We start from the raw sequence: 14,195 nt of genomic DNA on the forward strand, positions 1-14,195 counted from the left end.
ATTGACTAAAAATTTCGCTAATATAGTGAAATTAAGAGCTGAAAATTTTTTTCGTGTTAATAAACAAAAATAATAAATAAAAAATAAAAATTATGAATAAGTAGAAACAATTACAAGAGAAATAAAAATAATAAGCAAATAAATAAATTAGAACTAATAAACAAATAAATAAATTAGAACAAATGAACAAATAAATGAATTAGAACTAATGAACAAATAAATAAATAAGTAAGAATAATAAAGGAAAAAAATAATAAATATTTATCTAGAAATAATTAACAAAAACATAAATAAAACCAATAAGTAAATAAATAAATTAGAACTAATAAACAAATAAAGAAATGACTAAAAATAAGAATAATAAATAAGTAGAAATAATTAACAAACAAAAATAATAATAAATAAATAAGAATAATAAAGAAAAAAGAAAAATAATAAATATGTAGAAATAATTAATAAAAAGAAAATAAAAATAAATAATTAATTAATTATTTTAATTTTAATTAGTTAATTAATTAACTATAATAATTTAAATGTTCTTTCATTCATTCCTTGTCTCTTATAGAACAGTTTTTATATTTTATTTTTTTAAAATTAATTAATTAATTAACTATAATAATTTGAATGTTCTTTCAATCATTCACTTTTTCTGTCTCTCACACTCTGAAGTTGTCTTTTGTTTATACTTTTGTTTTTTGTTAACTTTAGATAGATTGTATTATTATGTTATATAATTATTTTTATTTTATAATTAATTCAAAAATTGTAATGACAAATAGAAATCATTAGAATTTTTTCACTTCTTTTCATTAGAAGACTAAAATTTTGTTAAATATTATGTTTTGTCAAATTGAAATTATGCAGATTTTTGTTCTTTACTTCTATAGAAAATTAAAAAATTGTTAAACAACTGTGAATAAGAAATAGAAAATTTATTTATTTTGCATTATTTTTGTTTATGAATCACAATTTTTTTAATAAAATTATGCTTTTGTTTTAGAAAAAGAAGGAAAATATTTGCACAATTCCTATTTTTAATCTTATTTTTGGAACAGGATTTTCCACAGGAATTAAGATTTCTTCATGTTTTCTAATAAATTAAAGAAGACCAAAATAATAAAATAATTATTTTATATTATAAGAATAGTTTTACTGTAACTTAATCAAAATTATTTTCCAGAATTTAAAATTATTTTTTATGAAAATAATTGAATTCCTGTGAAATTTTTATTATTTATGAAAATAATTAAATGTTTGCATACAATTTTATTAAAATTTTTTTTAAATAATTGAATTCTTTTTGTGGAAATTTTTTATTAAAATAGTAGATATTGAAAATAATTGAAATTAGAAAATTTTTTGAAAATAATTGAAATTAGGACAAGAATTTTTTTGACATTTATGAAAATAGTTGAACTTTGTAGAAGAATTTTGTTATTTACAAAGATAATTGGGATTTTTACGAGAATTTTTTTTCAAATTTTGAACATAGTTGGATTTTATAAGAAGAATTTTATTTTTTTTTTTTTTAAATAATTGAATTTCTGCAATTATTTATAATTTTTCAAAAATTGAATTTTTTTTAGTGTTTTCAACAAAAATTTGAATTAGAAAATTTTTAAATTCTATTATATTTTTAAAATTGCTAATTTTATTTAAAAAAAAGGTAGGAAGAAGTTAGCCGCGCGCTTTTAGCACGCGAATTGTTGCTAGTAAGTAAATAATAAATTAGAACTAATAAACAAATAAATAAGTAAGAATAATAAAGAAAAATAATAATGGTAGAAATAATTAACAAATATAGCAAATAAAAATAATAATTGAATAAATAAATTAGAGCTAATAAACAAATAAATAAAAGTAATAAAAACATGAATAATAATTTTAGTTCAAAAATACTGTTTGACATTATTCCTCAAAGCATCAAAGAAATTTCCGTTTGATTTATTCTTGCAGTTATAAAATATACGATTCATAAACGTGTATTATTTATAAATTATTATTTCGTTTGGTCCTCATCGTTGAACGCGTTCACGAATAAAATTACATATTTTATAGAGTCATATCTTCTCAGCAAAATATATATAAACAAAAAAAATAATATTCTCTGGTACTTATGCTATATAATCGTTTTAGATTCGAAAAGAAAAGATAATCCGAGAATCTTTTTTTTTTCCTACAATCTACAAAAATATGTGTATAACTAACCGAAAAAATATCTGAAGATATAATTTCATGTCAATTCTAAGCTTTCTAGAATGTAATCAGGCTCACGAAATGGATATTCCAAGGTTACGACTCACATTGAGTTAATAAAGTTGTTTGCTTCTTCTATACACTAAGCGGCATCAATCAAAATTTATCTCAAGTTACAATCAATGGCATAGCGAAAAATTTTCTTTTCATTTTTTTTTTTTTTTTTGCTTCTTTTTTTTGGTTAAATATAGGTAATGCATGAAATAAAGGGAAATTTCGCAAAAACATTGCGAGCTTCCATAATCAAAGAATATCAAATCAAATTTTCCTCTATTCTGTTTATTATTGATTTTCATTTTCTTTCGAGTGGATGAATTATATTTTTAATCGAAAAGAGAGACAAGAAATTATTTTCATTTCATTTTGTGCTCTTTAATTGCATTCTTTCGTGTTAATAAATATTTAGTTTCGTTTATTTTATGGTTTTTTTAATTATTATTTGAATATTTTTTCTATTTTGTCTATTTTTATCATAATTTTTATTTTTTTTTGTTATTTAGATTCTATTTTATTGTCTTGATTTTATTGTGTTATAATTAGATTTTATTTAATTATATAACTGGATTTTATTTTATTAACTATAGACTTTATTATATTATCTTGACTTTATTTTATTATCTTGATTTCATTATTTTCTTTTTGTTATTATCTTATTATCTGTTTTGAAGTATCAGAAAAGAGACGATTATTTCTTTAATTTAAAGGGAAAAAAATTATTTCAATTTTTGTCAACGTTTAAGGGCAAGGATTGGGGGAATTTTTATTGTTTATTGGTACGTTGGATATTTTTTCGTACATTTTTTTAATATTTAAAATTACAATATAGTTTGGGAAATTAAAAAATATTTAATCTATGGTAATAGTCGCTGTATTCCGGTTTATTAACTTTTTTTTAATAATATTTCTTTCTAAATGTTTTGAATTTTAAAATTAATTTATTTAACATTTTGAATTTTTCAGAAGAATTTGATCGAAAAAATTTGAAATTAATTGAATTCTTTAAACGATTTTTGTTAAAATTGTTTCAAACAATTGAAATTTTATTAAAATTGTATTAAAAATAGTAATTGAATTCTCGAGAAGAATTTTATAACTTATCAAAATAATTGAATTGTTTTGACGAATTTCTTTGAATTTTTTTTTTTTAAATAATAGAGTTCTTTTAATAATTTTAATTGAAATTTTTGAAAATAATTTTCGTGTTTGTTAATAATTGTAATTAATACATTATTGATACATTATTAACATATATATTATTAAATTTTATTAAATTCTTTAAGAGAAAATTAAATTCTTTTGAATAACAGTTTCATTGAATTTTTTGGAAAGAAGAGTTTTTTAATAATTTTAATTGCAAAATTTGAAAATAATTGAATTTTACAAAGAATTTCCTTCAACTTTTTAAAATAATCGTGTCTGTTATTAATTGTAATTAAACATTTGACTATTGAATTTTATCAAAATTCTTTGGAAATAATTGAATTTTTCCCAGAATTTTATTAGAATTTTTTTAAATAATTCATTTTTTTCAAAAAATTAAATAGAAATCGTACTGAAAATAATTGAATTTCTTCGAAGAAATTGATTATTTAAAGACTAATTAAATTCTTCGCAAGAATTATTATTATTTAGATGAAGAATTATTTATGAAAATAATTGAATTTTAAAGAAGAATTTTATTGAAAATTTTTGAAAATAATAAACAATAATAATTAATTATGTACTTAATAAATGATTTTTTTAAATTTTGAATCTGATATTATTCAAAAACTGAAGTTTATATTTGAAAATAAAATTATTATTATTATTTTTATTATTATTATTATTATTATTATTATTATTATTATTATTATTATTATTATTATTATTATTATTATTATTATTATTATTATTATTATTATTATTATTATTATTCGAATGGAGTAATTTGAAATTGAAATAAATAATTTTCTAAGCTTGTGAAACAATTTTAAGAAAATAATTTCATTCTTTTTAATTAAAAAAAAAATTTCGGTCTTATTAAATCTTCCTTATTTTTCAAATCGAAATTTCTGCCATTTAATCAAAATCTATGGAAACTTTGCACATACCTTAAAACAATAGATATTGAGAAACATGGGTTTAATCGATGTGGTTTAATTTCTAAACGAATTACAAACTAATCCTCTCATGTTTATGTTCACAATAGGGAAGATTTATTTCCGAGTCGCCACCCAAGATTCCATCACACAAACATACACACATTTATATATATATAAATACATATTTATGATGCCACTATAAATTCTAAAATTTCACATTTATACATAAAGTAAATCTTTTATTATTTAGTTTTAATATCAAAAAATAAATAAAACGCAAAAAACTTATTTTTAACCGATTTTCAAAAATTATTATATTTGTCAGGGTGAAATTTTTTAAAATTAATCTGTATATTATTAAATAAACATTTTTTTATCTACTTTTTTCTATTTTTTTCATTATTCATTTAAAGGATATTTTCAAATCCACCTTAATTCTTATACTTTTATTCACATTTGTTATATCGTTATATGTGTTCATCGTTTCACGTTTTAATTAAGTACTATACTCCTCATTTTATGCCTTTGAACTTCATAAACTAACTTTTATTATTTTAGTTTATGTGAAAAATTAATTTCACTTGTTAATGAATAGTGGGAAGTAGGAATTATTAGAAATTCAATATTTTTAATAATTATAAATCTTCTTTACTACTTTATGGTTAATTGTTATTTGTTACCACTTCAACAGTTTTATATTGATAACAATAAAAATAACAATAACAATAAGAAATATAATAATAATAGTAATAATAATAAAAATTAATATTATTAATTTATTATTATTACAATTTTCATAATAATAATAATTGATATAATGTAATAAAACAAGTAAATAATAAATAAAAATAAAAAAGAAATTATAATCATTCTTTAAATCTGAATTAGATAAAAACAACTAATTATTAGTAAATAAATAACTACGAAAATTAGTTACCAATAATTTTAGTTATTTTACATAATCTGAATGTAAATTTAATTATTAATTAGGAATTATTAACTATTTAATTATTTATCAAAATTTTACTATTTGAATCAGTGACTGACTTTTTACTATCAAATTAGTTATTATTATCCAATTGAAATATGCAGAGTATTATTATTATAATAAAATACAGACTCAAAAAAAACAATTACAATTAATAAGTACAATTAATAAAACAATACAATTAATAAATTGTCTTTTATTTTTAATATTATTATTATTATTATTATTATTATTATTATTATTGTTATTATTATAAATATTATCTCATTGTTAAAAATCATTAAATTTTCTCTCGACAATATTAGATGGAAAGGAGTAAAAAAAAAACATTGTAATATTTATTCATGTGAAATTTTTTCTTTTTTAAACAAAAAATTTTAACCTTCGACGAGAAAATTATGAGTATCGTGTATAACTTTTATGATATTCGTTTTCTTACTTTTAATTCAAGTGGAAAATTATATGCATTTGACTTTGAATAGGAGCTTAATTAAGGGTTATATCGTTTTCTTCTTTATTTGCTTTTTACTTTACACTCGGCAAAAAATTTGCCTTCCTTTTTAACTTAAACAAAATAATTCCCTTTCACTATATATATATATATTTATTTCGTTCACTAAAAATTATGTTATCTTTCTGAATATTGGAGTAACCAGATTTATTAAAGTGATGAGATTTTTATTCTAATTTACGTTAAACACAATTATACAATAATAATTACAAAAATATAATCTCACAGTTTTTCAACGAATATCAAATTGAGACGAAAAAACGTATTAAAATTCTTGCGATGCAACGTTTTGATTAAGTTTTCTTGGTCTCAATTTGATAATCTTAGGAAAAATTGTTAATTACTTTTATTGTAGAATTCTTTTTGTTTGTTTAGTATAAAAATTACTTTTTTACTCTCTAAATTTGAATCAGTTGAAAATCATAGTTTTAACTAAAAATCATTCGATTTTGTCTCGAGTTTTTACAATCTAATTAGTTATTATTATCTAATTGAAATTTGAAAAGTATTATTATTATTATTATCTTTTTTATGTTGAATATAATTTTTATTGTTATTATTATAAATATTATCTCATTGTTAAAAATCATTCAATTTTATCTCGAGTTTTTACAATCAAATTAGTTAATATTATCTAATTGAAATTTTGAAAGTATTGTTATTATTATTATCTTTTTTATTTTCAATGTTGTTTTTATTGTTATTAATATTATTATTGTCTTTTTTATTATTAATATTATTTTTATTGTTATTATTATAAATATTATCGCATAATTAAAAATCATTCAATTTTGTCTCATGTTTTTACAATAAAATTAGTTATTATAACTAAAATCAGTGACTGACTTTTAGCTTCTGAATCAGTTAAAAATAACTGATTGTGAAAAAATGACTCATTTTTAGTAAAAAATAATTAAATTTTTTTTGCAAAGAAAAAAAATAAGCTTGACTAATAGAATCAGTTTGAAAAACCTACTGAAAATTCAGTTTTTTTAGTCGACAATCAGTTATTTTTTTTAGTTTTAACTAAATTACTAGTAGAAATATTACTATTTGAATTAGTAACTGACTTTTTCCTTCTAAATCAGTTATTTCAAAAGGATTCAAATTCGGAGAGTACTTTTTGTTGTTGTAATTATTATTAATTTTTTTTTATTAATTAATTTTTATTATTATTATTATTATTATTATCATTATTATTAATTAACTAAAGCTTTTTTCTTTCTATTTGCCTTAAACACAAGAAATCCATTAAATATTTAAAAATAAAGAAATTCTTCTCTCTATTGTGAACCATTATTTTTGTTTTTCAAATTAAAATAAATTCAATAAATGGAATTTAGTTAGATTTTGAAAATACTTCTGAGAAATTTTCCATTATATATGAAATGATGACTGAACTGCATGCGCAATTTCTTGCTGTATAGAAATAGATATATATGTGAACAACTAAAAAAGAAACCAGAAAATTCTCTGCTCATGGATGCGAAACAGAACATGAAAGGATATTGGACTTTAGATGTTTTACAGTCAATCTACTTATGTTCCTGTATAAGGATAAAAATGTATATATATGGCTGAGGGGAAAATATAATTTTAAAATGAGATATAAGGGAAGTCAAAAAATTTCCTCTTTGACTCTTTATATGATTTTCATTCATTTTTCATCAAATATTAACGTTTTCATTCTTCTTTCATTAGAAAAATGGGAACATTTTTTTATTAGAAATCAATTTTTTAAATTTTTTATAGTAATTCTTTTGTGTATTATATATTAAAAAGTAATTTTTGAAAAGTAATTTTTGAAAAGTAATTTTTGAAAAGAAATTTTTGAAAAAAAATTTTTGAAAAAAAATTTTTATAAAGCAATTTTTTAAAGATAATTCTAAAAAGTAATTTTAGAAACGTAATTTTAAAAAAGTGATATTTTATTAAAAGTCTATTTTTTTATTACTTTTTCTTTTTTAATTAATTTTTTTATTAAAAGTATATTTTTATTTTATTATTTTTTCTTTTTTTCTATTAATAATACATTTTTTAGATTAAAAATCTCTTATATAATTTTGTCGTTTCTACAATGTTTTTTCCGTTACATCAACGCTTACACAATTATTTTTTTTTAAATTACAATTTTTTATTAATAATACATTTTTTTGTAAAAAATATTTAATTTCATCGTAGATTTTCACAATGTTTTCCGAACCCCAGCTCCGTCTTTCATTTCGCCCTCAGTCTCTTATAGAAAAAATAAATTTCCAAAAAAGTTTTTTCTAATAGAAAATTGTTTATAAATCACGGAAAAAATATTTTACCTGAAACAGCGATAATTTTCTCTAGAATAGCGAATGTCTTAACTGAAACATCTAAAAATTTAGCTATTACAATAAAATTTACAGTTATTTCAGATAAAATATTTTTTGCATGATGTACTTTTCTAATTTCATTTCATTTCTAATTAAAAAAAAAATAATTCAAAACACTCATTTCAAGAGCTTTTGCCTTTTTATGTATAATAAATAATTTTTTGTATATAAGATAAATGTTAATTTCTGATAGAAATTTTCTTCTTTAGTTAGAGTATATTTTCAAATTAAAAAAAAAAATTATTTCGGTTCTTTCTTATATAAATTTTAATCAATAAAGAAATAGTATAATTAGAAAAATATATTTATAACCAATTTTCTTAGCAAAAACGGTGTTATGTAAATATATTTTATAAGGGCTGCGGAGGAAAGGAGGAACGGAAAATGGGGGGGGGGGTAAAAACTGGGTGGAAATCTACGACTAAATTTATAAATGAATTAGAAAAATATATTTAAATTTATAAATTTAGATTTAAAAAGTTAAATGATTTTCAGTTAAACAATTTTTTTTATTATGTTCTTGAATTTTGAAAAAAGCCAAAGTTTCAAAGAAACGATAGATTCCGAATTTAAAATTATTCATTTCCGAGTAAGTAATAATAATAACTGTAATAATGAAAATAATAATAATAATAATAATAATAATAAAAATAATAATAATAATAATAAAAATCTCTCCAAATTTGAATTAGCAAATTTTACTAATAATTAGTGATTTTAACTAAATATTAGTAAACTTTACTAACATATAGTAATTTGCTAATTTCTACCAATCGTTAGTAAACATAACTAGTAAATAGTAATTTCTACTAATTTTTTAGTAACTTTTACTAATGATTTCTACTAATCATTAGTGAACTTAACTAGTAAACAGAAATTTCTACTAATTTTTTAGTAACTTTTACTAATAAATAGTAATTTCTACTAATTTATTAGTAAAATTTACTAATTCTTCTTACTAATTCTTCTCTCCAAATTGAAAGAAGTTTAAAGTTGCTTTCTAATTTAAATCAGTATAAGAATTTTTACTAATTTTGTAGTAAAATTTTACTATTTCCTTTACGGGTCTTTTTTTTGTTTTCTTCTTTTTTTTAGTTTCAGTAACAATTAACGCAGAATTAATAGAAATTCGTTTAAATTTGATAATTAGCAAACGTATTTGTTTGTTCTTACAAAATAAAAAAATAGAATAGGTAAAAATTAATAGTTTATTTCTTTCGAAATAAAAACTTTTTCGAAATAAGAAAACTCATTTGAAACTGAGAACACTTATTTTCCTAAAAATCCCGTCGAAAAATAATTTTTCAATATAATTGTATTGGAAAAAATTTGGTAAAAAAGTTTTTTCAATGTAATTATATTGAAAAAAATGTTTCAAATAATTGTTTTCAATAGTAGAAAATTTTTTTCTATATTGAAAACAATGCTGCAAATTTTTTTTTTATAAAGCTCGGAAAGAACGTAAAATTGTTATGTAATTTTTAAGGGAATAGAAAGATGATTTAATCCTTTCTTCCATATTTGTCCTTTTTATTCGTTTTCTTTTTTTTTTTTTTTTTTTTGTTGTTGAAATATAAATAATGGAATGAAGCAAATTACTTTTCACCACGAACATCACAGAACTTGGATCAAACACAATATTGAACCTCAAGAAATTGATCAATTGCACATAACGAACTTTTAAAGCGAATAGACACTGTGCGAGAAAAAAAATAGTAAAATATTTTTTTTCCTGATCGTGATTTGCAATTATTTTCAAAATTTTTTTTTTTTGGATAATATCTAAGAAATTCTATATAGGGAATAAAATACAGACCATCAGTGGTAAGTTGAAATTTGGTCAAGGTGCATTTTTAAGCACATTAAAATTCACTGTAATTTTTTTTTTTTTTTTTTTTTTTGCTATTTAGAAATTTGAAATTTTTTTTTTTTTTTAATAGAACTCGCGAAACGCAATTATTAGATAAGATCGAAATAATTTGCGGTCGACGCGATACGGGCGTCGCGACGTCCGACCACCGACTGACTGAAAGTCGACGTCGCGACGACGAACGTCGACGCCAAAGTGTAAAGAGGGGAAGGTCGAATATACACTACCCAAGAGCTCATCGATCTTTTCGATAGAGACGCACCCAATGGTATAAGTGCAATATGCTTTGGAATGATCGGTACGATCTTTTATCGAAATTAAGTTTTTTCGAAAAAATTTTATATTTTTGAGCAATTTTTCATCGTTTTTTTTTTTTATAATTGTTTTTTGGGAAAAAGGGAAATAGTGAGAAGAACTTTGAATTAAACTTGTAGGATTTTTTTACTTTTTCAAATTTGAATCAAATTAAAAGTTATAGTTTAATATCATAATTAAGATATTTTAAGAGAATAAAAATTTATAAAAAAAAAACTGAAACAGAATCTAATTGCCTCCCTACGGTTTCTATAAATTAAAAAAAAATTCTGTCTGACTACAGTCTACTTTTTCTACTATTATTACAATTTCAAGAAAATAAATAATTCTGTGTCTAAAATTAACTTCTAGTACTTAATCCGAATATTTTGTCTGACTAAAAATTACATATACTACTGATTATTTTTTCGGAGTTTCTTAAAATACGGAAATACTTCTGTCTGACTGAAACCAACTTTTACTACTGAAAATTTATTAACTGGATTTGTCCTTAAAATTACAAAAACATATATGTCTGACTAAATTCTACATTTACTACTAGTTTTATAATTTCCTACTACTTCTCTATAGTGTCAAGAAAAAAAATATTTGTCTGCTAAAAATTGACTTGTACTACTTAAAAACGTAAAATTTTCTGTGTTTACTGTTTCTAAAAAGTAAAAAATATATATTTTGTCTGACAAAAAATTACTTATACTACTGATTATAAATTTTCACATTCTCAACTTTTTGTAGAACATTTATGTCTGACGAAAAACAACTTTTACCACTGAAAAATCCACCTTTTATTAATTTCTTACCCTTAAAAATTAAACCAAAAAAATTTTGTCTGACTAAATTTTATATTTACTACTGTTTTTATGTCATTACTAGAAAATAAAATGTTATTGAACCAAAGTTGATCTATACTTTTAAATCTTTAATTTCCTATATGACAAATTTATTTTTACCCCGAAAAAAACGTTGTCTTACTAAAAATTATCTACACTACTGATTTTTTATATTTTCTATTTTCGCTGATTATAAAATTACATGAACATTTTTGTCTAAAAGAAAAGCAACATTTTTCTACTAAAATACAACTTTCTGAACTTCATTCTTATTGCAATTTAAAAAGAAAAACAGAAAATTGTATTCTTCGAGAAAACGCGGTGAATTTTGGAGATAAGTAGAAAAGGAAAATTTTAGTCAGACGGAGCACTTAACATTTTTCTAACTGTAATGCAAGTAGTAAAAGTCCGCTCTAGTCAGACGAAGAAATTTATGCTTTTCAATTTCTAGAAGTTGCGTAGTAAAGGTTAAATTTTAATCGAGTAGTAAAAGTGTGCTTTCCTCAGACAGAATTGGATAAATTGTGATGAGTAATATAAAATCAGTAGTAAACGTATATTTCCATTAGAGAGAACAATAAAATGGTGATTATTCTAGCATAAGTCGTACAAGCAAGTTCTAGTCAGACAGAGCAATTTTTATAATTTAGTAATTTCTGAATCAATAGAATAAATGTGCGTCAATAAACATAATGCAAAATTATAAAGATTTGTAATAAAATTCTTTTTTCTGTGATAAGTAGTACGAGGAAATTTTCAGTCAGACGATTGATTTTATTATTTTGCATAAATTTTAATTTTAACAGTAAATAAATCATGTTTGCGAATCAGTAGAGACAGTAGTTTTTAGTCAGACGGAACTGTGAATGAATGTTAAGAATTTAAAATCTACTCTCTAAATTTGAATTCGTAACTAACTTTTTGCTTTTGAATTAGTAAATTTTACTAGTGAATTAGAAATTACTATTTATTAGTAAAATTTACTAATAAATTAGTAGAAATTTACTAATAAATTAGTAGAAATTACTATTTTCAGTACAATTTACTAACAAATTAGTAATAAGTAAAAATTACTACTAATTCGTAAAATTTATTAATTCAAAAGCAAAAAGTCATTTACAATTTCAAGTTAGTATAAATTACTATTTATTAGTCAAATTTACTAAGAAATTAGTAAAAATGACTATTTATTAGTAAAGTTTACTAAGAAATTAGTCAAAATTACTATTTGTTAGTAAAATTTACTAAGAAATTAGTAAAAATTACTATTTATTAGTAAAATTTACTAAGAAATTAGTAAAAATTACTATTTATTAGTAAAATTTACTAAGAAATTAGTAAAAATTACTATTTATTAGTAAAATTTACTAATTTAAAAGCAAAAAGTAATTTACAATTTCAAATTAGTAGAAATTACAATTTATTAGTAAAAATTACTAATTCAAAAGCAAAAAGTCACTTACAACGTCAAATTAGTAAAAATTAGTATTTTTTAGTAAAATTTACTAATTCAAAAGCAATAAGTCAGTCACTAACACAAATTAGTAAACATTTTTACTAATTCAAATTTAGAGAGTAGAATTTGGTTAGACAATATTATTTTTTAAATTCTAAAATGAAATTGATACCAAATTAGATCAAATTGACATAAAATTGGATTAAATTGATACGAAATTAGATTAAATTGATAGCAAAAATTCGGATTACATTATGATTGGCCCTTCATTTCTGGTAACAGATGATTTGCATCTTGAAATTTTAGGATTCAGTGGTATAGATCAATATCAGTTTATCAGTTTTTTTCCTGTAATTATTTAAATATAAGAAAAAATAGATTTTAGTTCGGCAGAATTTTTTTTTAATTTCAGAAGCAACGAAGTTAATAAAATTGTATTGACAGTAGTAGAAGTTGATTTTCGTCAGACAGAAATATTTTAAAAATTTGTTTTATTGTTTAGAATCAATATAATCAGAAAATCGAAGGATTAAATAATACAAATCATTTTTATGCTGACAAATATTTATTTTCTTGTCAGTATAGAGAAATAGTAGTAAATATAGAATTCAGTCAGACAGAATATTTTTTCAATTGTAGAAACCGTGGGAACAATTCGATTTTGTTGTAAGTAGTAGTAAAAGACGATTTTGTCAGACAGAAATGTTAATGTAATTTTGTTTATTATCAGAAAAAAAAGAAAATATTAAAAATCAGTAGTATAGGTAATTTTTAGTCAGACAACGTTTTTTTCGGCGTAAAAATAAATATACTCAAAGAAAATTTAAGATTCAGTAGTATAGGTCAACTTTGCTTCAAAAATAATTTATTTTCTACTTCTAGTAATTACATAAAAACAGTAGTAAATATAAAATTTAGTGAGACAAAATTTTTTAGATTAACTTTTAAGGGTAATGAAGTTAATAAAACTGGATTTTCAGTAGTAAAAGTTGATTTTCGTCAGACAGAAATGTTTTTCGAAAAGTAGAGAATGTGAAAATTTATAATCAGTAGTATAAGTAATTTTTTGTCAGACGAAATATATTTTTTTTTATGTTTAGAAACAATAAACACAGAAAAATTTTACGATTAAGTAGTACAAGTCAATTTTATGCAAAGAAATATTTTTTTCTAGACACTATAGAGAAGTAGTAGAAAATGTAGAATTTAGTGAACAAAATTTTTTTTTAATTTGTAGAAGTCTAGCCGCACGGACAATTGCATTGTGTGATAAGTAGTAAAAACGGATTTTAGTCAGACAGAAATGTTCATATAATTACATAAGCAACGATAAAAGAAAATATTAAAAATCAGTAGTACAGGTAATTTTTAGTCAGACAACGTATTAATTTTTTTTCTGTGTTAAAATAAATAGTCAAAGGAAATATAATTTTTATTTTTTGTAATTTTAAGGAGGAATCAAGTTAAAAAAAAATTGTATTTTTAAAAGTAAAAGTTGGTTTCAGTCAGACATAAGTGTTCCCTT

The 14,195-nt window shown here is 20.7% G+C and overlaps 1 protein-coding gene across 2 annotated transcripts in view; it reads right to left on the bottom strand.

Annotated features, from left to right (window-relative positions):
• Positions 1-10,212, bottom strand: part of LOC122509277 — a 199,094-nt gene extending 188,882 nt beyond the window's left edge. For both annotated transcript variants that reach the window (XM_043623213.1, XM_043623212.1), the window contains exon 1: positions 10,016-10,212. In XM_043623213.1, the coding sequence (XP_043479148.1) occupies positions 10,016-10,018 (3 nt within the window). In that variant the 5' untranslated portion in view covers positions 10,019-10,212. The remainder of the gene's footprint in view (positions 1-10,015) is intronic.
• Between the last annotated feature and the right edge of the window lie 3,983 nt (positions 10,213-14,195).

Source organism: Leptopilina heterotoma, unplaced genomic scaffold (assembly GCF_015476425.1).
Source record: "Leptopilina heterotoma isolate Lh14 unplaced genomic scaffold, ASM1547642v1 Lhet_60, whole genome shotgun sequence".
In the NCBI taxonomy this organism is placed as follows: Eukaryota; Metazoa; Arthropoda; class Insecta; order Hymenoptera; family Figitidae; genus Leptopilina; species Leptopilina heterotoma.